Genomic DNA, 27,810 nt, shown 5'->3' with positions numbered 1-27,810 from the left:
ATTCTCACCAACAGTGTGCAAGGGTTCCGATTTCTCTTCAGCCTTGTCAACACTTGTCGTCTTCTTTTTTTTTTTTCATCATAGCCATCCTAACAGGTGTGAGGTGATATCTCATTGTGGTTTTGATTTACATTGCCCTGATAATTGGTGACATTGAGCGTTTTTTCATATACATGTTGGCTGTTTGTATGTCTTTAGAGAAATGCTTTATTCAAGTCCTTAGCCTGTTTTTTAATCAAGTTACTAGTTGTTTTTACTTTTGTGCTGTGGGAGTTTCTTAGATATTTTGGATATTAACCCCTTTTCAGATATACAGTTTGTAGATATTTTCTTTCATTTCCATCACTATGTTGATTGTCTACTTTGCTGTACAGAAACTTTTTAGTTTTACGTATTCCCACTTACATATTTTTGTTGTTATTGCCTGTGCTATTGATGTTATATCCGTGAAATCATTGCCAAGGCCAGTGTTGTGAAGGCTTCCCTCTGTGTTTTTCTCTGAGAGTTTTATAGTTTCATGTTTTATGTTTAAGTCTTTAATCCTTTGTAAGTTGATTTTTGTGTATGGTGTAAGAGAAGGCTGCATTTTTTGAATGTGAATCTCCAGTTTTCCCAATACCATTTGTTGAGGACATTTTTCTTTCCCCGTTGTGTATTATTTGCAGCTTTGTGTAAGATCAGGTGACTGTACATAAATGGATTTATTTTTGGGCTCTCTATTCTGTTCTGTTGTTCTATATATCTGTCTTTATGTCAGTACCATACTATTTTGATAACTAGCTTTGTGTAATAATATATTTTGAAATCAGGAGGTGTGATGCCACCAACTTTGTTCTTTCTCCAGATTAATTTGGCTATTTGTAGTCTTTTGTCATTCCATAAGACTTTTAGAATTATTTTTTCTATTTCTGTTAAAAAAAAATGCCACTGGGGGTTGGGCGTGGTGGCTCATGCCTGAAGTCCCAGCACTTTGGGAAGCCGAGGCGGGTGGATTGCCTGAGGTCAGGAGTTCGAGACCGGCCTGGCTAACATGGTGAAACCTCGTCTCTACTAAAAATATAAAAATTAGCTGGGCGTGGTGGCGCATGACTGTAATCCCAGCTACTCGGGAGGCTGAGGCAGGAGAATCACTTGAACCCAGGAGGCAGAGGTTGCAGTGAGCTGAGATTGTGTCACTGCACTCCAGCCTTGGTGGCAGAGTGAGACTCCGTCTCAGAAAAAAAAAATACCATTGGGATTTTGATAGGGATTGCATTGAGTCTGTAAATTGCTTGGGTATTATGGATATTTTGACAATATTAAATCTTCCAATCCATGAACATAGGGTGTCTTTCCCTTTGTGCCTTCTTTAATTTCTTTTTTTTTTTATTTTTAAATTTTTTGTTTCCATAGGTTTTAGGGAAACAGGTGGTATTTGGTTACATGAGTTAAGTTCTTTAGTGGTGACTTGTGAGCTTTTGGTGCACCCATCACACAAGCAGTATATACTGAATCCAATTTGTAGTCTTTTATCCCTCACCCCTTTCCCACCCTTTCCCCCTGAGTCCCCAAAGTCCATGTGTCATTCTTATGCCTTTGCATCATCGTAGCTTAGTTCCCACTTATGAGTGAGAACACGTGATGTTTGGTTTTCCATTCCTAGGTTAATTCACTTAGAATAATAGTCTCCAATCCCATCCAGGTTGTTGTGAATGCCATTATTTCATTCCTTTTTATGGCTGGGTAGTATTCCATAGTTACATATGCCACAGTTTCTATATCCACTTGTTAATTGATGGGCATTTGTGTTGGTTCCACATTTTTGCAACTGCACATTGTGCTGCTATAAACGTGTGTGCAAGTATCTTTTTTGTATAATGACTTCTTTTCCTCTGGGTAGATACCCAGTAGTGGTATTGCTGGATCAAATGATAGTTCTACTTTTAGTTCTTTAACAAATCTCCACACTGCGGAAATTCTGATGGGATCTGTTATAAAAAAGCTATTGGAACCAGTAAGTAAATTCTTCAAGGTTGCAGGCTAGAAGATCAAGATACAACAATTGTATTTCTATATATTGGCAGTTAATAACTGGAAATTGAATTTACAACCCAATATTACTTATATGCAATAGCATCAAAAATATGAAATACTTAGGGATGCGTGAGACCTAAGTACTATAAACTATAAGACATTGTTGAGAGAAATTAAAGAGTACCACAATAAGTGGAGACAGATACTGTGTTCATGGATTCGAAGACACTTGTCTTTATCAGTTTGGGCTGCTATAACAATACCATAGACTGGGTGGCTTACAATGCAAAACAAATATTTTTTACAGTTCTGGAGGCTGAAAGTCCCATATCAGGGTGCCACCATGGTTAGGTTCTTGATGAGGACCCTATTCCTGGCTCACGGATGGTTGTCTCCTCACATCCTTCCATGGCCGAGAGCAGAGACAGAGAAAGCAAACTCTCTTCTGTCTCCTCCTATAGGGGCACCATCCCATCATGAGGATTGCCCTCTTGTGACCTAACTACCCCCAAGGGCTCCTGTCTCTAACGACCATCACACTGAGGATTAGGGTTTCAATTATGAATTTGGGGGTGGGGACAGAAGCATTGAGTCTGTAACAGCAATATTAAGAGGTCAGCTCTCCTCAGATTGATATAGATTCAACACCATGCCTGTCAAGATTCCAGCATACTTTGTAGAAATTGACAAGCTGATCTAAAATTCAGATGCAAATTCTATGGACTTAGAATTGCCTAAACAACTTTGAAAGATAACAAAGTTAGAGGATTGACCATCTGACCTAAAGACTCTTTTAAAGCTACAGTAATCAAGACTGTGTGGTGTGGCTGGGCACGGTGGCTTATGCCTGTAATCCCAGCGCTTTGGGAGGCCAAGGCAGGCAGATCACTTGAGGTCAGGAGTTCGAGACAAGCCTGACCAACATGGTGAAACCCTGTGTCTACTAAAAATACAAAAATTAGCCTGGTGTGGTGCATGCACCTGTAACCCCAGCTACTCGGGAGGCTGAGGCAGGAGAATCGCTTGAACCTGGGAGGTGGAGGTTGCAGTGAGCCGAGACGTGCCACTGCACTCCAGCCTGGATGACAGAGCAAGACTTTGTCTCAAAAAAAAAAAAAAAAAAAAAGTGCATGGTGTTAGCATAAAGATAAACAGACCAAATCAGCAGAATAGACTGTCCAGGATTAGATACATACATATATTGTCAATTGATTTTTGACAAAGGTGCCAAGGGAATTTAGTGGGAAGATGATTTTTTTTAAACAAATGGTGCTAGAACAATTTTTTAATTATAGGCAAAAAACGAACTTCAGTCCATACCTGGCACCATTCGCAAATTGTAACTCAAGGGATCATCGACTTAAATGTAAATCCTAAAACTATGAAACTTGTAGAAGAAAATGTAGGAGAAAGTCTTTGTAACATTGAACTAGGCCATAATTTTTTAGGTAGCATAGCGAAAGCACAATCCATAAAAGAAAAAAATGGATAAATTCGACTTCGAATAAATTTTGTTCTTTTAAAGATACTGTTAAGAGAATAAAGAGAGTCTACAGACTGGGAGAAAATATTGACAAATCACATACCTTATAAAGGAGTTGTATTTAGAGCATATAAAGAACTTGTCAAACTCAGTAATTAAAAAAAAAATGAAAAAATGGGCAACAGATTTGAAGAGATACTTAGCTAAAAAAGACATGAATAGATGGCAAATAAGCTCATGAACGGATGTTCACATCATTATTTATTAGATAAATGGGAATTAAAACAGCAATAAGATATTCCTGTGTACCTGCCAGAATGGTTAAAATATTATTTTTAGTGAAAATGTGGATGAACTTGATCTCTGCTGGTGAGAGACTGTAAAATACAACCACTTTGGAAAACATTTTGGCAGTTTCTTAAAATGTTAAACAGGTATCTACCATATGACCTATGTATTTCCCAAAAGAAATGATCGCATAGGTCTACACAGACTTGTACATGAGCATTTATGACTATTTTATTTTTAATAGCCACAAATTGGGAACAACATAGATTGTTTGCAGGTGAATGGATGCAGTCCAATAGCGATTCAATCTAATCTCAAAATAGTTGTGCTAGATAACAGAAGCCAGACAAAAACAAGAGTATATATCACACAATCCATTTGTATAATGTTCTAGAAAATCCATCTTTTCTTTTTTTATTTTATTTTATTATTATTATACTTTAAGTTTTAGGGTACATGTGCACAACGTGCAGGCTTGTTACATATGTATACACGTGCCATGTTGGTGTGCTGCACCCATCATCTCGTCATTTAGCATTAGGTATATCTCCTAATGCTATCCCTCCCCCCTCCCCCCACCCCACAACAGTTCCCGGTGTGTGATATTCCCCTTCCTGTGTCCATGTGTTCTCATTGTTCAATTCCCACCTATGAGTGAGAACACGTGGCGTTTGATTTTTTGTCCTTGCGATAGTTTGCTGAGAATGATGGTTTCCAGTTTCATCCATGTTCCTACAAAGGACATGAACTCATCATTTTTTATGGCTGCACAGTATTCCATGGTGTATATATGCCACATTTTCTTAATCCAGGCTATCATTGTTGGACATTTCGGTTGGTTCCAAGTCTTTGCTATTGTGAATAGTGCCACAATAAACATACGTGTGCATGTGTCTTTATAGCAGCATGATTTATAATCCTTTGGGTACATACCTAGTAATGGGATGACTGGGTCAAATGGTATTTCTAGTTCTAGATCCCTGAGGAATCGCCACACTGACTTCCACAACGGTTGACAGTCCCACCAACAGTGCAAAAGTGTTCCTATTTCTCCACATCCTCTCCAGCACCTGTTGTTTCCTGACTTTTTAATGGTTGCCATTCTAACTGGTGTGAGATGGTGTCTCATTGTGGTTTTGATTTGCATTTCTCTGATGGCCAGTGATGATGAGCATTTTTTCATGTGTTTTTTGGCTGCATAAATGTCTTCTTTTGAGAAGTGTCTGTTCATATCCTTCACCCACTTTTTGATGGGGTTGTTTTGTTTTTTTCTTGTAAATTTGTTTGAGTTCATTGTAGATTCTGGATATTAGCCCTTTGTCAGATGAGTAAGTTGCAAAAATTTTCTCCCATTCTGTAGGTTGCCTGTTCACTCTGATGGTGGTTTCTTTTGCTGTGCAGAAGCTCTTTAGTTTAATTAGATCCCGTTTGTCAATTTTGTCTTTTGTTGCCATTGCTTTTGGTGTTTTAGACGTGAAGTCCTTGGCCATGCCTATGTCCTGAATGGTATTGCCTAGGTTTTCTTCTAGGGTTTTTATGGTTTTAGGTCTAACATGTAAGTCTTTAATCCATCTTGAATTAATTTTTGTATAAGGTGTAAGGAAGGGATCCAGTTTCAGCTTTCAACATATGGCTAGCCAGTTTCCCCAGCACCATTTATTAAATAGGGAATCCTTTCCCCATTGCTTGTTTTTGTCAGGTTTGTCAAAGATCAGATAGTTGTAGACATTATTTCTGAGTTCTTTTCTAAAGTGCAGAGTCAGTAGCTGACTGGGAATCGGGGAGGTGGGGAGTGGCAGGAGGCAGGGATTATAAAAGGATATGAGAAAATTTGGGGGTGATGGATGTGTTTATGTTCATTAGCTTAATTGTGGTGATGGTGTCATTGGTGCATTCTCATGACAAAACTTATCAAATGATATACTCCAGGTGTAGCTTATTTTATGTAGCTCAATAAAGCTGTTAAAAATTAATATTTCTTATTTTTGTATGTGTTATAATTTTGTTCATTTTGTAGTGACAATTGAGAATTAATTCTGAGACTACTTCTTTAGTTCAGCCTGTGACCTTTTTCCTGAGAGAGTCTTTTCCTGTTAACATTTAGCTATATGGATTGTAATATTGTTTGTTTATGGAACTCATTTTTATTGATTACTCAGCACTGTAGCAGGCATTGGAAAATAAAAAATGAGGTGGAGAAATATATTCATGCCTCATGGACCTTTGATCTAGAGATTTGTAATGATACATTTGGAAGCATCTCTAAAGAATATAAGAAGTTTAGGGGCCAGGCGTGGTGGCCCATGCCTGTAATCCCAGCACTTTGGAAGGCCGAGGCGAGTGGATCACCTGAGGTCAGGGGTTCAAGAGCAGCCCAGCCAACATGGTGAAACTCCGTCTCCACTGAAAATACAAAAATTAGCCTGGTGCAGTGGCGCGTGCCTGTTATCCCAGCTACTCAGGAGGCTGAGGCAGGAGAATCGCTTGAACCCAGGAGGCGGAGATTGCGGTGAGCCGAGATTGCGCCATTGCACTCCAGCCTGGGCAACAGAGTGAGACTCCATCTAAAAAAAAAAAAAGTTAGGAAATGGTGGAATTTATGTTGCCTAAAAACATTACAGCATATTAGAAGGAATAGCTTAATTTTTTCTTGCTCTGGGACAAGGGCACGTTTCTGAACCTGAAGTCCGTCTGTAAAACGGGGGACCTTCCCTCTCATAAAATATTAAGGTGGTAGCTGGCTGAGTGCAGTGGCTCACATCTGTAATCCCAGCACTTTGGGAGGCTGAGGTGAGTGGATCGCTTGAGCCCAGGAGTTTGAGACCAGACTGGACAACATGGTGAAACCTCATCTCTACAAAAAATACAGAAATCAGCCTGGCATGGTGGCATGCGCCTGTAGTCTCAGCTACTTGGTAGGCTGAGGTGGGAGGATCACCTGAGTCTGGGAAGTCAAGGCTGCAGTGAGCCATGATCACACCACTGTCTCAGAAAAAAAGATAGCACCTTAACGTATCCAGAACAATGCCTACTATGTTACATACGTAACAGTGACAGGCATACCTTGGAGATAACTGCAGGGTTGGTTCCAGTGTACTGTGATGAAGCGAATGTGGCAATAAAGTGAATCACACAAATTTTTTGATTTCTCAGAGCATATAAAAATTATACTTAACACTATAATGTCATTTATTAAGTGTGCAATAGCAATATGTGTACATGCCTTTATTGCTAAAAAATGGTAACAACTATCTGAGTCTTTAGTGAGCTGTAATCTTTTTGCTGGTGGAGGTCTTGCCTTGATTTTGCTAAAGGTTGCGTGACTGTGGCAATTTCTTAAAATAAGACAACAGTGTAGTTTGCCATATTGATTGACTCTTCCTTTCACAAAAGATTTCTGTGTGGCATGTGATGCTGTTTGACAGCATTTTACTCACAGTAGAAGTTCTTTCAAAATTGAAGTCAATCCTCTCAAACCTTGCCTCTGTTTTATCAACTAAGTTTATGATATTCTAAGTCCTTTGTTGTCATTTCCACAGTGTTCACAGCATCTTCACCAGGGTAGATTCCATCTCAAGAAACCACTTTCTTTGTTCATCCGTAAGAAGCAGCTCCTTGTTCATTTCAAGTTTTATCATGAGATTGCAGCAATTCAGTCACATCTTCAGGGTCCACCTCTAATTCCAGTCCTCTTGCTATTTTTACCACATCTGCAGAGACTTTCTCTACTGACATCTCAAACCCATCACTTCCAAACTCCAGGTGAGGTTGATATTTTGACCTCCCATGAATCACAGATATTCTTAATGGCATCTAGAATGGTGCATCCTTTCCAGAAGGTTTTCAGTTTACTTTGCACAGTCCATCAGAGGAATCTGTAGCAGGTATAGCCTTACAGAATGTATCTTAAATAATATGACTTGAAAGTCAGAATTACTCCTTGATCCATGGGCTACAGAATGGACGTTATGTTAAGGCATGAAAATATTGATCTTCTTAAACATCTCCACCAGGGCTCTTTCATCTCCATCAGCAGGTGCATTGTCAATGAGCAGTAGTATTTTGAAAATCTTTTTTTTTTTTTTTTTTTTTTTTTGAGTAGCAAGTCTTAACAGTAGGCTTAAACTATTTAGTAAACCATGCTGTAAACAGATGTGCTGCCATCTGGGCAGGTTTGTTGTTCTTGTTTATAGACCACAGGCAGAATGGGCTTAGGGTAATTCTTAAGGGTTTTAGGATTTCTATGAGCACTGGCTTCAACTTAAAGTCACTTTCTGTATTTGCCCCTAACAAGCGAGTCAGCCTGTTGATTGAAGCTTTGAAGCCAGACATTGAACTTCTCTTTGGCTATGCAAGTCCTAGATGGCGTCTTCTTCCAGTGTAAGGCTGTTTTTGTCTACCTTGAAAATCTGTTGTTTCGTGCAGCCGCTTTCATTGATGGTCTTAGCCAGATCTTCTGGAGAACTTGCTATAGCTTCTCCATCAGCACTTGCTGCTTCACCTTGCACTTTTATGTTATGGAGATGGCTTCTTTCCTTAAACCTCATGAACCAACCTCCGGTAGCTTCAGACTTTTCTTTTGGAGCTTCCTCACCTCCCTCAGCCTTCATAGATGTAAAGAGTTACAGCCTTGCTCAGGCTGTGGCTTTAGGGAATGTTGTGGCTGGTGTGATCTGTCCAGAGCACAAAACCTTTCTCCACATCAGCAGTAAGGCTGTTTTGCTTTCTTGTCATTTGTGTGTTCACTGGAGTAGCACTTTAATTTCCTTTAGGAACTTTTCCTTTGCATTCACAACTTGGCTAACTGGCCTAAGAGGCCTAGCTTTCAGCCTATCTCATTTTTTGACATGCCTTCCTCACTAAGCTTCTAGCTTTTGATTGAAAGTGAGAGATGTGTGAGTCTTCCTTTCATTTGAACACTTAGAGGACATTGTAGGATTATTACATGGCCTACTTTCAATATTGTTGTGTCTCAGGGAATGGGGAGGCCCTAGGAGAAGGAGAGAGATGAGGGAACAGCCAATCAGAGGAGCAGTCAACGCACACAACATTTATTGATTAAGTTTGGCATCTTTTATGGGCACAATTTGCAGTGCCCCCAAACAATTAACATAGTAACATCAAAGATCACTGGTCACAGATCATAACAGATGTAATAATAATGAAAATGTTTGAAGTATTGCAAAAATTACCAAAATATGGCACGGAGAAATGAAGTGAGCACGTGGTATTGGGAAAATGGCACAGATAGACTTGTTCACTACACAGTTGTCACAAACCTTCACACGGTATCTGCAAAGCACAGTACAGCAACATGCAATCGACTTTAGGTATACCTGTAGTAGATAACTTCTTTTTTTTTTTTTTGAGACGGAGTCTCGCTCTGTTGCCCAGGCTGGAGTGCAGTGGTGCAATCTCGGCTCACTGCAACCTCCTCCTGCTGGGTTCAAGCAATTTTCCTGCCTCAGCCTCTTGAGTAGCTGGGACTACAGGTGCGCACCACCATGCCCAGCTAATTTTTTTTTTTTTTTTTTGTATTTTTAGTAGAGAGAGGGTTTCACCATGTTGGCCAGGCTGGTCTCGAACTCCTGACCTCGTAATCTGCCTGCCTCGGCCTCCCAAAGTGCTGGGATTACAGGTGTGAGCCACCATGCCCGGCCAGTAGATAACTTTTAAAAACGTTTTTTTAAAAAGACTGTGAGATATTTAATTGGAATAAAACTATCTTGTGTAAAATGAGTATAATTCTTGACACACTGACCTTTATCTTTCATAACACAAATGATTTGAAATGGTCATGTATTTTTCACCACGCCTAAATAAAGCGATAGATTAACAACCATGGTTCTCTAGCCTACTAAAGAATAATAATAATGTAATTTACATAATACTAATTATTGTTAATACCTCACATATCTGAAAGTAACTTACTTGGAAACCATAAAGAAGAGAAAATGCTGTTGAGCAGGCAAAAGAGAGGCCAAAGACCATGCACTTTAGGTTATGAATTGGACCTGGAAGGTACAGCTTTGATCCAGGTCAATTTATTCTTTAGATACAACTTTTAAAAGTTGCATATATGATACCTTTACCCATAGGCTGTTGGGGGAGGGAAGAGATTGTTCCTGGACACATGCTCATTTCTAGTAACGAAACCCAGGAGCCAATACACTTGGTAGAAAGAAGATGAAAGGGAAAACTAGCAAGTGAGCCTGGAGTCTCAGGAAGGATGGTAGTTTGGTGTGGGAGCTGATAGCACTGTTACTAGTAGCCTCTGGTGCTGTAACTTAATAAAAGCAAAAATTCATTAAATGCTTATTTTATGACAGGCATTGTGTCAGTTGTTGTACGTGCATTATTTAATACTTACCAATGTCTACAGACCCGTCATTAGCCATATTTTATAGATGAAGAACCTGTGATTTAGCAATGTTGTCACATAGAAGTGCAGCAGGACGTGAACCCAGGTCTGCCTAGAACTCAATTGTGTGCATGCAGCCATCGTTCTATATGCTCTTCCAGCAATTAGCACAATAAAACAATTGACTCTAATTATACTCTTTTTGAATAAAGAAAACAGAATGTTTGGCTTTTTTTTAAAGGCTGGAAAATATAAAATTATTTACATTTTTTAAAATTTTAAATAGTTCAAATTGCAGTTTTTCCACTAAAAGATGTTAAAATATTGTTTTATAAAAGATTTTACTTTCTACAAAGATAAATGTACATTGTAAATTTGTTAAATCCATGTAGATTTTTGAATAAGAAACTGTGAGTTGATTTTATTATATTACCTTGTCTACTAAAGGAAGTGAATCTCCCCAGCTGACCCGTATTAATTGCTAAATTAATTGTGTTTGTTTATACTCCATGCTGTTCCAAAGGGCATTAGGACAGTTACAAACCTTTATGTTTATTCAAAACTGCAGTAGTTAGGGACGGCTCTGCTCCCTGTGCTCACTGCCAGCTCAGAGGTAGTCTCTGCATGCAGCTCTGCAGCGTGAGCAGCTCTGAGAGCAGAGGGGTTGTGTTTGTTCATCACCACATCTCCACTGCTTGGAAATAAAGGTGTTGAGAAAGCATTAGTTGCCTACTTTCAAAAACATTGAATTATAATTGCAAACAGTTCATTGAATTTATCCTTGACATAAATTTTATCTTTGACTCTTGATTTTATAAACTTTTGTAATGATTATCACCATCATTTTGAAACTCAGTTTTAAATTTTATTTTTTTACCTGTAAAAAATATGATCTGACATGTTGGGCCAAATACCCTCCCAATGACATACCTAACAGGGCTCTGTCTTTTGCTAAATCTGTTCTTATTATTTTACTTGCCATTTTGTGCCAGGGAGGAAAAGGTCACTTAAGATTGCTAGTCTCTGTGACTTTTTCTTTCCCACTTGGAATTGTTTACCAAAATTTCTGTGATGTAGTGATTTTTTAAAATCCTGGAATTAAGAGTCAGCTCTGCCACTTGCATGCTCTACAGCTGTGGCAAGTTGCGTAGCCTGCTCCTCTTCTGTCATCTTGGGGCAGTAATGCTACCTGCCTCATGGGATTGCTGTGGCAAGTAAATGAGTTCGGATAATGCCTGTAAATCACTTAGAATAGTGCTTGGCACATAAGGGCTCAATAAATGCTAATTATTATTTTTAGGGTTTTTATGAGGCTTAAATTAAATGGGATTATGCATGTAAAATGTTCAGTAGAGTACCTGGCATTTATTAGGGGCTCAATAAATGCTAGTGGCTCTAATTTAAATATTCCGGTGCCTATATGTCTAAAGAGGCTGTGCCTTTGGATCTCTGCACACGTCATATTTTTAGTGAATTTACTGTAGGGCATAGAAAAAAACATTAGTTTCTATACTGACTTTTCCCAATAGGTACAAGTTACAATGTTAAAAAAATTTAAATAAATACATACTATAATTATTTGATGATTTCTAAGTTTAGGTCATTTGTTACTTTTTGTTTATTTTTACTATTTAAAAGTATAGATCTTGATTAATACCACAATTTCAATATCTAACCTGTTTTTCTTCTTTTCTTGTTACCCTTTTTATAGGTTTGTGGAATCTTGCTTCCCTTTTTTCCAACCTTTGTTTATTTGTATTGATGCCCTTTGCCTTTTTCTTTCTGGAATCAGAAGGCTTTGCTGGCCTGAAAAAGGTAAGTGAATCTAGTATTGGAATTAAATTGGTTAAGTAAGGAATTAAATAACATTCACATTGAGCTAGAAAAAGCAGACTTAAATTATTTAAATGGAATATAAAAAATGAATAGTAAATAATATTAACAACACATTGTTAACAATAACAGTAATTCTGCATATTGAATTATTTTGCATGTCCATGAGAGAGAGACATCTTTTAGACCTGTGAGTACTTTTACAGTCTGCATACATTTAATGTAATGGATAAACCTGATATAATAGCTTTTATTCTTTTCTTAGGGTATCTTATTTAGTTTAAGGTGACAGTAAAGTGTTATTTCCATGGGCTCCCCTTTCTGTTGTCTAGCTGTTATTCCATACGTTAACAGTCTGCAGCTGAAAACTGACAGCTGATTTCACATTTAGTAAATATACCAGGATCAGAATGAATGACTCTGGCAGTCAAACCTGACATTAAGAAAACTGGCTTTTATGCATTGGAATTTAAAAAATCATGATGTATTCTTAAGACAGGCAATTAAAATTTAGTCAATGGCTGGGTGCAGTGGCTCACACCTGTAATCCACCACATTGGGAGGCTGTGGCAGGAGGGTTGCTTGAGGCCAGTTCTTCGAGACCAGTGAGACCCTGTCTGTACTAAAAATAAAAAAATTAACTGGGTGTGGCGATGGGTACCTGTGGTCCCAGCTCCTCTGGAGGAGGAGGATTGCTTGAGCCTGCAGGTTGAAGCTGTGGTGTGAGCTGTGATTGCGTCACTGCACTCCAGCCTGTCTCAGAAACAAACAAAAACCAAGAATAAACAAGAAGAAGAAAGGAGGTCATTGTAGACTCTTGAGAAGGCAATTTCTGTAGAATTTTGGAAACATAGCTTTTGATGGATATTCATTCATTCAACAGAGAATGAATTTATTGAGAATTCAGTTTTATTAACCAATTCCTTAAGTAGCAGTTATTATGCTATTTATAGGAGCTTGCTGGGGACACAGATGAAAAGATGGGGCTCCGGCCTTCAAGGGTCGGACAGTGGGAGAAATGACAGATGTAAACAAATAAGATGCAGTTTGAAGCCCTTTTATATAATGAAGTCCTATGGGAAACCCTGAAAGGAAAGGATATCTTGATTTTCCTGGGGAATCTGAGCAGGCTTCACAGGGGAAGTCAACCTGGACTTGGGCTGGGACTTGAAGGATGAGCAGGGGTTTGCTAGAGTGTGGCATTCCAGGCTTGAGCAAAGGCCCAGAGCTCTGACAGAATTGAGGGAATGGCCGGTACTTAGATACTGGAGAATGGTGAGAGATGAGGGTGCACAAGCCGCTTGCCAGGGTCGAATTCTGGAGGCCTGGAGTCCTCCATCTGGTCATTTGAGTTTTATGTTGTAGGCAACAGAGAAGCCAGAATAGGATTTTTGAAAATAATTTTTTTTCATCTACCACTTGAGTATATTTAGAGATAAATATGCATTTTAGACTTTGTGCAGGTCACAAAGGAAAGGAGTGCAAAGGAGTACATGCCCCACACAGTGCAGAACACTGATCTGTAGATCACGGCACCGAATCAGTCCTGCACCTGACTCTGTGACATTGCCTGCCGACGTTTGCTTTCAATAAGCAAACTTCTTCCCTCTTCCTGACACTACCTCTTGTGTAATAGTACCACATACAAAAAACAAATGATAAAGCTTGGTGTGAACTATATTTTCATATTTGACATTATAAGCAGTATCTACCTAATTTATACTTTTTATAACAATCTAGTTGAATAGATTGTTATTTACAATAACAGGGAGTAATATGGACAAACTCTTTACCTCCAAGTTATTTTCTTCCCTTCTTGTGAATTAACCAACTAGGAAAGGGACTTGGCTAAATCTGTTTGAAGAATTAGCAACAATCTCCAGAATTAAAAAAGAAAAAAATGACAAAAAATCCCAGTGGCATGTCATTTTTCTCCTGGTCCCCCTTACAGACTTAAGGTCAAAGGGAGAATCAGCTGAGGCGGGATCATAGAAGTTAATTAGAGATATTTCACACATACGATTGTACAGCACTTACTTCCTCTATTTTAAAAAAATTTTTAGTCTTTTTATACATGATTAATATTCTTTTCTTAGCACATCTTTGACCATGTTAGTTGCCTAAAAATCACTCGAGGGTCACCAGCTGTGTTTCTTGACCTCAGATGGGACTGAAATATTGAATGACTGTAGGATACAGGCAACTACGAATCCAATTAATTCCCAAACACAGCAGAAGGTGGAGCCCCGGACGACTGCCATTTGCCCAACTTGGGAAGTTGTAATAGGTGCTGCAGAAAACCAAATTAAAGAATTTGGTTGTTAATGCCATTAAAGGAAGGAGGGAGATGGGATTCTAGCTTGAAGGTAGGGAAAGAGGCCAGCGGAAGATGGTGAAGCTGGAACCGTGAGAAAATTTGGCATCAGTCAGACTGCCTGGGAGGTGACTTCATCTAAACCATGGGGTTGCTTTCTGTAAAACGGGTGTAATAATGATCTTTACTTTATTGTATCATTTTGGTGATTAAATGAGATGTGATTATTCATGTAATGCACATAGCCCAGGACTTCACTTAGTAAATGTTAGCTATTATTAAATTACCTTTATCTTCGAGGTAGTCTTTAAATGCATTTGACTAGTAAGTATTCTATAAAATATCACTAATCACTAATAAGTTTTCTAGAATACTTATTATCACTAAATATTCTATAAAATATGGGCCTCAGAAAGCAAGCAACTGAATACAGTACAGTCATCTTTTAATTCCTCACAGATTATTATCTCAGGCGGTTTTAAAATATGTTTCCCATTTTGCAATGGCATGTACTGAAGTAGAATAACTCAGCTTGAGCATTACAGCTAGCATACTTTGAAACAAACTTGTTTGAAGATAAGGTGTGTTCTAGATCCTAGTAGAAATGTTTAGAAAGTTTTAAAATTAAGCTAATCAAGGCATGTTATTTTAAAATATTCTTATTTTTCAGTTTTAAAATCAGTCACATGAAAGTTGGAAAGGTTACTAATATTGTGTCGTTAAGTCTAAATGTGTTAAGCATACATTTGAGCCCTTTCATGTTGTGTATTTCTGTAGTCTAGAATCATTTGTTAATTACCTGTGTAAGTTCTAAATAACATTTTTAAAGATACATGGTTCTTTACACAGTGCTTATTAGAATTAACTTCGTTGTTTTATTGAAATTAATGTTATGATTGATCACAGTCATTAAAATGTTTAACATATTTGGTGAATAAGTACATATATTTATGTATATTCCTTTAAAGCTGCTTGCTCATCGATTACATTTGACACGTATAGTTGCTGAAGTGATACTGAAGAGAGGCTAGAAACATTTCTAATTGGTAGATTCAGCACACTAATTTGAGCAATGACAAACTTGTAATATGGTTAAGTAAAATTTCCTTTTTCTTTTTTTTTCCTGTGGCCACCCTCCTGGTGCTGTTTTACTGTGTCTAAGTCTGGTGTATCCCTAAATGGCATATGGCCCCACTCTACTCCCATGGATTCCCCTGGGCAATCGATGTTCAAACAGCTTCTTGCATATTGTGCCGAGATGCGGAAATTGGCCACTGGCCGTGGGCGGATGCAGAGCTTGAATTGAAAATCAAATTAAGCAGAATTCTCTACTTAGTTTTTAATTAAACCACTATGTTAATTCAAACAGGACATATTAGACCTGGGGGGTTGACTATGTCCTTTTAAGGGCCTTCAATAGCTTTGCTTCTCTCTTCTTACCGTGGCAGCGGTGTGTGTTTCTATTTTATTAGGACCATCTCCTTGCTATTCCCTTACTTTATAATTCTGAAGTGTAAGAGCATAGAAATGGTTTTGATAAAGTAAAACTTTTTTAGTAAGCAGCTAACTTTTATCTTGGAATTTAGACTTATTATTAGCAGTTAAATGTTTACCAAATTTAGATTATTTTGCTGTCACCTATGTGTATTGAGCTTTAGGTATGTTCATAGGTATTTGAAAGTGACCCCGTTTACATCTTAATTTTTCAACTGATAAAAAGCTTCCATTTGGTGATTTTTGTTTTGTTTTGCAGTAAGCCTGCTTTTTCTGCAGTATGTGGCTCTTAGGGCTCAGGGAACATCTTAAGGCAGACATCACTGCTGTACTTATCATACCTCAGATTGGCTGTGTGATTTATCTCCCTCCTCCACTCCAGAAAAGACCTCCAGGTTATCTGGATTAATATCAGAGATGTTTTCTGATTTGGTAAGGAACTCTGGAGGTATAACCTCTGGCCAGTGTTTAAATGGTAGTTAGGCATATATTTGTTTTATATTATATCTTAACATCTTATTTTGAATAAAAATGTCAGGAGGAAAAAAAATTCAGCAACTTAATGAAAGTGGGAGAAAATATCTCCATATGATTGTTATGTAAAATTTATGACAGATTAATTCATAAACCCAAGATTTTTCTGGGAGTAAATTTCTGTTGTACTTCACTTTAATGCCTATGTTTGATTTGAAGTCATAGCATAAAAGGTAACATAAGCAACATCCTGACCAATTATCCAAACCATCCAGACATCCCTGAATGGCCAGAGCGTAGCACACGGTCTGTAGGATTAAGAGGTTAACTCCTATAACTTCAAACAAAGTGCCTGATAATAAAAGCAAAAAGTACAAAATTTTAGCTAACTTCCTTTCTTAATTAATTGGACTGACCAGGTGGAAGCGAAGAGTTCTGTGCTGGTGCTTGGAATGTCTATAAAGCTGAGCAACATGACAGCACAATAGAGGAGGAACAAAGATTTTTAAAATATGTTTCTATCCTGTGTCACAGTTTGAAATTGTCCTGGTTTATGTCCCTTTTGGCAAACTTACATAAAAGTGACCTTGTACTGTATTTTGTGACCAGATGACTTTTTCCCCCCAGTGGCTAATTTGTATCAGGCCTCCATCTTAAAGAGACACAGAGTGAGTAGGAAGTCCAGCCTCTGTCTCCACGAGCTTTCATTGCATTCTTTCATTATTTTTGCTCGTTTTTTGCCACTGATGATCCATAAATTGTTGGAAATGAGTGATTAAGGAAGTGCTGCTTAGTGTTAGTGGCACATGCGCATATTTGGCCTGGTTCTGGTGGGTGAGAGGAAATCACAGACAAAAGGGAAGCCCCTGCTGGGAACCCTGCAAGGAAATTTAACTTGGGTCATGTTTTGATCTTAGTGTTTATTACAGAAAATGAAGCCATATCTCACTAACTATTGTTACGTGTTAATTTGATTTTCCCAACACCTTCAAGAAAAAAAATCATAGAGCAATTTATTAATAGAAATCCTCTACAATCCCCCAATTGAGAGCACTAGTTTTTACCTTAGAAATGGTTATGGATCAGAATGATTATTTTGAAAATACTTTATTCTGATAATGCTGTGATACTTCAGCTTCCTTTTGGAATTGTTTTACTGTAAAGGTGTGGTTATAACCATGTAAAGTGAGCATTTGAAACATCAAATTTGGGCATATGGGAACTCAGAAAGAAATAGGAAAGTATTATTTTGAGGAAAAGAGTAAATACATTTATTTCATTTAAAAATCATTAGAGGTTATAAAAATTTTGAATTGAAAATCATTTAGTTCAGGAAATGATATTAATTTTGTCACTGTTCTTAATACAGTTGGATCTAGGAGGGCACCAAACTATGGCTTTATAGTATCTGTTACTGTTAAGTAACAGCTTTTTTTAAAAACATCACTCAGTTTCCATATACATTGTAATGGTATACTTTGAATTGAACCCTATATAGTATGTTCATCTTTGCCTCTCAGTATCAAAAAATGATAAATTTCTATACTTAAAGGCTAGATTGTTTCTTTATTTGCGTAACAGTGGCAAAAAATGTGAACTTTGGAATTCAGAGTACCTGGACTTCAATCTTCACTCTTCTTACTGACTGTGACTTAGGGCATATTTCATTGTGTCCACATTTATAAAATGAGTCTAACAGTACCTGTCTACCAGGGTTGCTGAGGGATTTAGTAGCCTCATCTAAAAGGTTGGTAAAGTACCCAAGACACATTTTAGATAGCAGTTATTATCAGGTGCTTAAATGTACCAACTATGTTAAAGCTGATGATGAAACATCAGGAGAACTTGTGTAGGATTACTTTTTATATCTAACAGCAAAGTGACATGAAAAATTACATTGGTATTGACATATTCAGCTTTTATTTTATTTTTTGAAATAGGATCTGTTTTAGAACAGTATAGGTTGTAAAAAATAGGTATTATGTTTAATAGATAACTAAATTTCAAACCCTTTTATATGATGATTAGATTACTAACTAATGTCTCATAATGTTTGATAGTTCAGGCCTCTGTTAAATGAAGAAAAGCTTTGGCAGAGAGGAAACAAAGTTACCAAGTACAGACTTTAAAGTAATTATACTTTAAATTAAACTGGCTGTAATACTTCCAATACTCATGAAACAGTTTTATAGAAATAGTCATTGTTAATTAGAGTATCTTTTCTAAAAGTTTTTGGGGGGAATAGAAAACTACTCACCCTTGGTTGGAATAAACTTTATTTGAAAGGAAAATTAAATGTCAGATTTAGTGCTACTAGAGAGCTTCTTAAGTCATTAGGATACCACAGGCCTGCAGGACAAGAGCTCACCAGAGAGGCTAGGGGTTGAATTGTTACAATCTTAGATTTATTTGGCACTTAAGCTCATATTTATTCATGTATAAAATCATTTATTCAGTGGGTCACAATGTTAATCTTTGATCTATGAAACGTTTGTCAATATATAACTGAACCTTGGTACATTAATTTACAGTCCATTTATTTGTCATTTAGTATACCAGAAATAGAAGTTGTGTATTTATACATATCAAAGGCAGTAAGATTGTTTGATAGTTTGATGTTAGGTAATATTTTAGCCTGTGATAAATCTACTTTTCTTTAAAACTTAAGTCACTAACATGATGCGACTTAAATATTTATTGGTTTGCACATTTTACATTAAAGAAAGGAAATTCTCATCTAGAAAGACAAGATTGTATTGTTCTGAAGTGACTGAATTCTAAAGCAACCGAAACATTAAAAAATATGTATGTGAATGTATCTTCTTTTAGGGATTAAAAATAAGATCAGCAGGCAAAAACGGAAAAAGTAAGGACACGCTAACAGTAGAAAAAGTTAGGATTCAATATATTGAAATGATCAGTTTTATGGAAAACATTTATTCTATTTGTAGCACAGAGGAAGAAGAAATTTTAAGTTGTTTTATAATGCTAGATTTATTTATTTATTTATTTTTAGAGACAGAGTCTTGCTCTGTCACCCAGGCTGGAGTGCAATGGCGAGATCTTGGCTCGCTGCACCTCCATCTCCCGGGTTCAAGTGATTCTCCTGCCTCAGCCTTCCAAGTAGCTGGGATTACAGGTGCCCACCACCACGCCCGGCTAATTTTTGTATTTTTAGTAGAGACGAGGTTTCACCATCTTGGCCAAGCTGCCCTTGAACTCCTGACCTCAGGTGATCCACCTGCCTTGGCCACCCAAAGTGCTGGGATTACAGGCGTGAGCCACCGTGCCCAGCCAATTTATACCAAATGATTCTCAGATCTCCTAGAAATTACAGAAGGTTTTCTGCAGTTTCATTCTGTAAATATACCTCATACTATTTCTTATTTTTTTAAATAAAAATCAATATTATATATTTATGAGTATTTTATATTTTTTTTCTTTAAAACAAGATATGTTGAGAGCCTGTGAATGTGGGGTTTGGTGAGTACGCCAGGTATTAGTAGAGGTCAGGGGAGTATGCTCATGATTTCAGTGCTTGACTCAGCTGAACTGGACAAGCCATAGGCGTGGTTTTGAGCTGTTTTCTATTTAAAAAAACTCCTAGTCATAGATTGCTTAACTAATGCCTATAATGGATAATTGGTTAAGTATCATAAATAAAAGGTACACTGATGTTTAAATACAAGGTAACGAAGAGCATACTACTAGTAACAATACAGATAGTAAAGTTCTGTCCAAGTTAATCTTCAGTAGATCCTGTATTTGGCTGATCAAAACTGTTTTTTTTCTTTTAAAGAAATGGGGTTTTGCTATGTTGCTCAGGCTGGTCTCCAACTCCTGGCCTCAAGCAGTCCGCCCACCTTGACTTCCCAAAATGCTGGGATTCCAGGCTTGAGCTACTGTACCCGGCCTTATGAAAACTTTTGTATAGCACATCAGGATGACCCTAAAACCTTAAAATTAATGCCACACAGAGGAAATGGAGTACTAGGCCAGGTGTGGTGGCTCACACCTATAATCCCAGCACTTTGAGAGAAATAACATGGAAATTATAAAAAATAAATCAGGGTTTTAGAAGTTCAGCAGATTAGAGTTTCAAAAATATTGTAAGTTGTCATGCAAAGAGAAATTTTAGTCTTTGTATTTTCTACATCAGACTTTATTTGAGCCTGATTATATAATGTTGGTTGTCACCTCATGAGTTTTTTTTACATAGTTGGTTTAAAGGAAGTTAAACAGCACATCCTATTGTTAAATAGGACCTTGTCAAAAATATAACTATATAACAAGCAGCCTGTGTTATTAAGTACATAGGTAAGTTCTCAAAAAAGCCAGAAAAATCTCTGAGTATTTGAAGAACAACAAACAGGAACAGCAAAACCCCAAGAGTAAGTGAATAAGCCAGGCTATGGTTTCCTCAGCAGGGGAGAGAGGGTGGTCACAAGGTAACGTGGGACCTTTAGTTTGGGAAAAATGAGGTTAGAGGCCCATAGAGACTAGGAGTCAGAACTGAGGCTCAGTAAGAAGTGCTCAGGCAAAGGGCAGATTTTAAAGCATGCACACACCTTGCCCATTGATAGAGGAAGACTGTCAGCCTTAGCTCTGGGCAGAAGAAAGTCTCCCCTGCGAGCTCATCTGTAGGCGCTGACTTCCCAAGAGTTTGCGGCTAATATTACTGTAGATACCTGTATTGTTGGAAAATCCTAAGCCAAGAAATTAAAGTTGATTAAAAATGTTATGTATAATTTAATCACTTTAATCAAATATATATATAAGGTAAATTTTGATTAGAAAGGGTGTATATATAAAGATATAATTAAGGCTGGTTTTAGAAAGTTGATTTATTATAATTTAAGATTCATAATATATATGTTTGACTTGGTCCTACTTAACCATGTCACATGCTGTTTAATTTTCTTTAAATTAATTGTGTGAGAAAACTCAGGACTTGATAACAAACATTATATAAGCAGGCCCAAACAAAACCTGATTTTGTTTTCTGCTAGCTTTTCTACATTTTTACACTTAAACTAAACTCTTAGTAATTTGATAGTTGGTTTCACTCTTCAAGTGTTATAATTCCTTCAAAGTTGGGATGAATAATACAGTCTATTCTATTTTGGCTACTTTGTCCTTGAGTTTTGCAAAGATCTAATATTTTCGTCTACCTGTAGCTAATTTTGTGAGGTGGTTAAAAAGAGAAAATCTAAGTTATTTTCTCTCTGTATTACTATTCAGTTATTCTAGAACAATTTATACAATAACGTTACCCTTACCTATGATTTCTTAATATTCTTACCTATTATTAGACGTATTTTTGAACTTCTTGACTATAAGCTTGTAGCACTGGGAATCACTGCTAACCTTTTTCTTCTTTTTTCCCCTCCCTCCCTCCTTCCTTCCTTCCTTCCCTCCTTCCCTTCCCGTCCTCCTTCCTCCTTCCTCCTCTTCCCTTCCCTACCTCCTTCCTTCCCTCCCTTCTTCCTTCCTTCCTTCCCTCCCGGCCTCACTCCTTCTCTCCCTCCTTCACAGCCTCCCTCCTTCCCTCCCTCCCTCCCTCCCTCCCTGCCTCCCATCTATACCTTTCCTTGGACATTTTCCCATAGATTTGATCCCATTTATTTGCTGTCTTTTAGGAACTTCTCAATGTCACTAGTCTGCTGGTGCTTCTGTCCTCTGGCATAATTAAATCATTCAGTTAATATTTATTGGTGGCTTATTGCATGCTAGATACTATTGTTAGTGTTAGGGACATGTAGATTGGTGATTTATTGTATATTTCTCTCATCTTTTATGCTAAAAAGTGTGTGTTGTGAGACCCATCATCTTGAACTAATGACTCCTCTTCTACCTGTTAGCTTTACTGACCTTTTATCTGGAACACAGTAGTAATTCAGTTCTTTATTAACTTTTTTGCATTCTTTGGCCTTGTTTCCACCTCTGGGAAGATTCAGATTGTCTCTGCTTGAATCTGCTCAGATTTATTCTACAGGTATGGAGCCCAGGTCTTTTCTTCTGTCCTTTGCTCTGTAGCAAACAGGGCAAAGCTTTGTAGTTGTGTCAGTCTCTCCTGACCTTAAGGTTCTGTTGAAGGAAGATTTTTTCCAAGGCAGCGTTCAGAAACTCCTTCTCAAGGTTGCAAGATGATTCCTATAAGTTTGCGAGCCACTGCTGAATACATCTGTATGTCAGGATTCTTAGCGTTTACCTTTCCTGGGTCTTATTTGGCTTGTGTGAAGCATATTACACTGATGGTTTTGGTTACTTTTACTGTTTAGCTTGCCTTCTATTGCGTTTTCATTAATATTCTAATTTTTACAATTTTATAGAACTCCAGTTAACCCCAAATCATATTGGGTTTTGTTTGTTTGTTTGTTTTTGTTTTTGTGTTTTTTGAGACAGAGTCTTGCTCTGTCATCCAGGCTGGAGTGCAGTGGTGCAATCTTGGCTCACTGTAGCCTCTGCCTCCCGGGCTCAAGTGATTCTCCTGCCTCAGCCTCCCAAGTAGCTGGGATTACAGGTGTATGCCACCGTGCCTGGCCCCAAATCATATTTTGTATCATTCCAAAGTACCTGTCAACATTTGTACTTGGATTATTGTTTTACTGTAATTAGTGTGTACTTATATTTTATGTCCTTCTTATTTTAACAGTTCATCTTGTGTACATATATTTTTCTGGTGCCAGGAAAAATTGTCCAAGACTTGGAACTGGGCAAAAGAGATGCAGGTGTCTGTTAGTGGAGTCCTGTATGGGCCAAAGAAATGCAGGTGTCTGTTAATGGAGTCCTGGGCATTGTGTGGTAGATCCTGGGGATTATCAGCTCCTGGAGGGGTATGTGCCTTTGACTGACTTTCCACTGCCTAGGCCCTTTTACATCTGTGTAGAGTTAGAGTTACCTTGGAGGAAGTAGAGAGCAATGCAAATGAATTTTATCTAATAGAGACACAATTGACTTCCCCCGTATAAAAGATAACCCTAACATTTCATTTTATTTTCCCATAGGATATTATGCAGTTTCACAAATTGATTTTAGGATTTTTGATTGTCTGTGCTCCTCAAGTTCTCCTTTGACCTGGCTTTAAGAGAATTTAAACCATGTGGCTGTGCTACTGAAGGACATAAGGGACAGACAGAAGCAGGGTGCTGAGAAGGGAGCTGCAGTCAGCAGGCAGTGGTAGCATTTGCTTTGGGCTGAAGTAGTGAACGTGGGTACTGGTGATGTGAGAGTTCATGTTAATGCTCATAAAGGTCCACCAACATACAAGACAGCCCCCAGAATTAGTCCTGCCTGCCTCCGTCCGCTCTCTAGATCTATTCACTAAATTCAGTATCATCAGAGGCAGGAGATGATAGGGAGAACAAGCAGGACAAGAGTTCTTAAATACGGAGATGAGCAGAGAATTCAAAGACGAACAAACATTTGAGAAAAGCCAACACCATGAGAGGCCCCAAACTCGGTGTATTACTCAAAGAGTTAGTAGACAAAAAATATTTCAAGGAGACTTTTAATGTATTATCTAGGGGATTTTCTTTAACAGAAAAACTTAAGGATATCTAGTCCTCAGTATTGCCAGAAATGCATGCTGCTGAGTCATTCTACACCATTCAGAGCTGGTTACCACTTTTAGAAGCAAGCTAGTATTATAGTGTGATGCTGTAAAAAAAAAAAAAAAAAAAAAAAAAAAAAAAAAAAAAGAGAAAAAAACCCAAAATAACAAAAAATAAACAAAATACAACAAGAAGAGTGATAATTACGAAGGTATTACCTGACAAAAAAGACTTTCGTTTCTGAAGCAAATTCTACACATACACTTTGATGATGAAGTTGATGAGCTGACATGGCCTGATCTCTTACACCATTGAAGGAGCTGTCTTCTTTCTTTCCTGTTATGGGTAAGAGCAGTGTCTAGAAGGGATAGGAATGTTTTCATGCACTACCTGCACATGAGTCCTAACGAAACTGCATAGCAGCAAATAAAACTAGAAAGTCAAGCTCAGCTGAATTTAAAAATAGATTATTCAAATAAAAAAATTTAACAAGGATGCTGGGTACAAGGATTAATATATTAAAAAAAATCAATAAATACCAGCAACAAACTGAAAATCAATTATAATAGCAAGACAGCCTAAGGTATGTTGAAATAAATCTAACAAATGATATTTAAAGCCTTTATGGAAACAATAATGGAAACAAAAAATCTTATTGAAAGATGTTGGTTGGACACAGTGGCTCATGCCTATAATCCCAGCACTTTGGGAGGCTGAGGTGGGAGAATCGCAGGAGGCCAGGAGTTCGAGACTAGCTTGGGCAACATAGCAAGGCCTCGTCTCTACAAAATACAAAATAAAAAAAATTAACTGAGCCTGGTTGGTGCATGCCTGTAATCCCAGCTTCTCGGGAGGCTAAGGTGGGAGGATTGCTTGAGCCCAGGAGTTCGAAGCTGCAGTGAGCCATGATTGTACCACTGCGCTTCACTTTTGGTGATAAAGGAAGACCCTGTCTCAAAAACAGAAAGATGTTAAAGAAAACCTAAATAAATTGATAGATATTCTGTGTTCATAATTTTTAGAGTTTTTGCAATTCTAATAAAAATTCTGCAGAGTTTTCTTATAGAATGTGACAAGCAGGTAGTAAAAATTTAATGGAAGTGCAGAAAGCCAAGAATAGCCAGAGCAATTTTGAAGAACTAGGTGATGGAACTTCCTCTATCGAATATTACAAAATAGGCAAAGAAACTGAATAGACATCCAAAGTCTATCCAAAGAAGATACACAAATGGCCAATAAGCACATAAAAAGATGATCAACATCACTAATCACTAGGGAAATGCAGATCAAAACTACAATGAGGCTAGGCCCAGTGGCTCATTCCTGTAATCCCTCCATTTTGGGAAGCTGAGGCAGGAGGATCACTTGAGGCCAAGAGTTTGAGACCAGCCCGGCCAATATGGCAAAACCCTGTCTCTGGTAAAAATACAAAAATTAGCTGGGCATGGTGGCGTGTGCCTGTAATCCCAGCTACTTGGGTAGCTGAGGCGGGAGAATCGCTTGAACCTGGGAGGTGGAGGTTGCAAGGAGCCGAGATTGTACCACTGCACTCCAGCCTGGATGACAAAGTGAGACCCTGTTTCAAAAACAAACAAACAAACAAACAAAAAAAACTGCAGTGAGATACCACTTCATACCTCCTAGTAGGATGACTACTAGCCAAACCCAGAAAACAGCAAGCATTGGTAAGGATGTGGAGGAATTGGAAATATTGTGCATTGTTGGTGGAAAGGTAAAACGGAAGAGCTGGTGTGGAAAACAATATGACGATTTGTTAAAAAATTAAAAATGGAATTACCATCTGATCCAGCAATTCCACTTATGGATATACATCCAAAAGAATTGAAGGCAGGAACTCCAACACATACATGTACACCCATGTTCATAGCAGCATTATTCACAATACCTAAAGGGTGGAAGCAATCCAACTGTGTATGATGAATAATGAGTAAACCACACGTGGTATATCCATACAATGAAGTATTATTCAGCCCTAAAGAAGGAAATTATGACACATGCTACAACGTGGATGAACCTTGCTAAGTTAAACAGTCCAGTCACAAAAGGACAAATTCTATATGATTCTCCTTAAATGAGATACCTATAGCATTGTCAAAGTTGTAGAAACAGAAAGTAGCATAGTGGTTGCCAGGGATTGTGTATTGGGGGGGAAGTTATTGTTTAATGGGTACAGAGTTTCAGTTGGTGAATATGAAAAGAATTCTGGAGATGGATGGTGGTGATGGTACCATAACAGTGTGAATGTAGTAATGCCACTGAACTGTACACTTGAAAATGGTTACGATGGTGAACTTTATGTTATGCATATTTCACCACAATTTTAAAAAATGCAAATGGATGATAAACATGGCAGTGTTTTGTGGTTACCTGTGGGTAGGTTGGTGCAGAAGGTTGACTTGGTTGGGAGGATGGTCATGGTAATGTTTGTTCTAGTTGGGTAGTATATCCATGGGTATTTAATAGACATGTAAAGCTAAATAGTAAACTTTTATTTTAAAATAGAAAGGGAAAAGGGTGATTTTTATCCCTTGATGATCAGCTCACATTAGCTAAACAGAGGTTGATACGTAAAACCAAATGCCAACTTGCTGATTTTCAATGGAAAAATATATAAATATATCAATAAAATACTAATATGTATGTATGCATCTGCACTCATACCTGCCCACCCAAAGTAGCTATTATTTATTGAGAGATGCAGGAAATGTGGAAACCTGGGAGAGAAGGGCCCAAAGGAGCTAATGGGGGACTAGTCTGGAGTGAGAGCAGGCAGCCGGAAGCTTTCATGTACATCTTTCCTATTTTGTTCACTGTCATAAAGGATCTTCTGTGGTGTTTTGGAATTTCTAGTGCTTTTTGTGTAAAGTATTATTTGCCACATAAGCAATATGATGTTATTACCTAAATTGTCACGTGGCATTGCTTTTTATTATATTTTAAACCTTAATATCTTTTATGTTTCACTGTAATAATAAAATAAGTAATAACGCTAATGATCTTTCTTTTGTTGTATCTTTGTTGGAGTTTGTGCCTGAGTGTTTCATGAAATGAAAGTGGATATTGGCTAAGATGGTCTTCTGCATTACAGGTTTCTTACAAGACTGAGCATTTGACCTTAGTATGAGCTTGCTTTTATGGAACTGAAAATTAACGTTCCAGTAAAAGAAGCTTTTAGGTCCTTTACTAAAATCATAGATTTGTCTTGTTTGTTTTAAGCATTCTCCCCCACTTCCTCATTTCCATGTGGTGTTGTCTTTTGTGACTTATTTCTGTCACTGGGGAGGTGGGGGTGAAGGGTGGGGGTGAAGGGTAGGGGTGGAAAGCACAGGGCCCTGAGGGCTGACAGACATGAATTGAAAGTGAATTCTGGCATGCAGGCAAATTATTTCACTTTTGAGTGTGAACTTTGTTATGTGTAATCAAATTTACCTTTTAATATATTGCAAAGATTCGGTAAGCACGTATAAAGCAACTAGTAGGAGCTCTGCAAGTGTTAGTTCTCATATCTTCTTTTCTATGAATTTTGAACTGAAGAATTATTAGAACAAAAATAGAAGAAAAGAGCCTTACTAGTGAACCAGTGAATTATTTGATGTGATTTGGTGTACTAAGAAATATTTTTTTCCCAAATTCAGAATTATGTGTAAAAATTTTGATAGTTAGTTACCATAGTCTTTTTATAATTCAGTTCTTTCATTTACATATTGAAAACGTGTACCAATTCATTTGTGATCTGGAGGATTTTTATTTGTCTAATATCATGGGGAATTTCTGCCTACAAATTTTAATGCAATGGAGATGTTAATTCAATGAACTGGCAATGTTGGTGTTTTTATTTTAGCTTACCCCAAGCACTTTCTTTTTGTCCAGCTTTAACAGCTTGAGCATCTTATAGTTTTAATTTTTTCATCTTGTATAGACCACATTAAGTATATTTGTGTATAAAATAGACTGCATAGCATATTAATATTTAAAA

At 37.6% G+C, this 27,810-nt stretch overlaps 1 protein-coding gene across 14 annotated transcripts in view; it reads left to right on the top strand.

Moving 5' to 3' along the window:
* Window positions 1–27,810, top strand: part of LOC101148918 (limb region 1 protein homolog) — a 155,946-nt gene that overhangs the window by 11,399 nt on the left and 116,737 nt on the right. For all 14 annotated transcript variants that reach the window (XM_063706889.1, XM_063706902.1, XM_063706903.1 and 11 more), the window contains exon 2: window positions 11,857–11,960. In XM_063706889.1, coding sequence (XP_063562959.1) covers window positions 11,857–11,960 — 104 coding nt within the window. The remainder of the gene's footprint in view (window positions 1–11,856; window positions 11,961–27,810) is intronic.

This window comes from Gorilla gorilla, chromosome 1 (genome assembly GCF_029281585.2).
Source record: "Gorilla gorilla gorilla isolate KB3781 chromosome 1, NHGRI_mGorGor1-v2.1_pri, whole genome shotgun sequence".
In the NCBI taxonomy this organism is placed as follows: Eukaryota; Metazoa; Chordata; class Mammalia; order Primates; family Hominidae; genus Gorilla; species Gorilla gorilla.
This window is presented reverse-complemented; position numbering and strand designations above follow the sequence as displayed.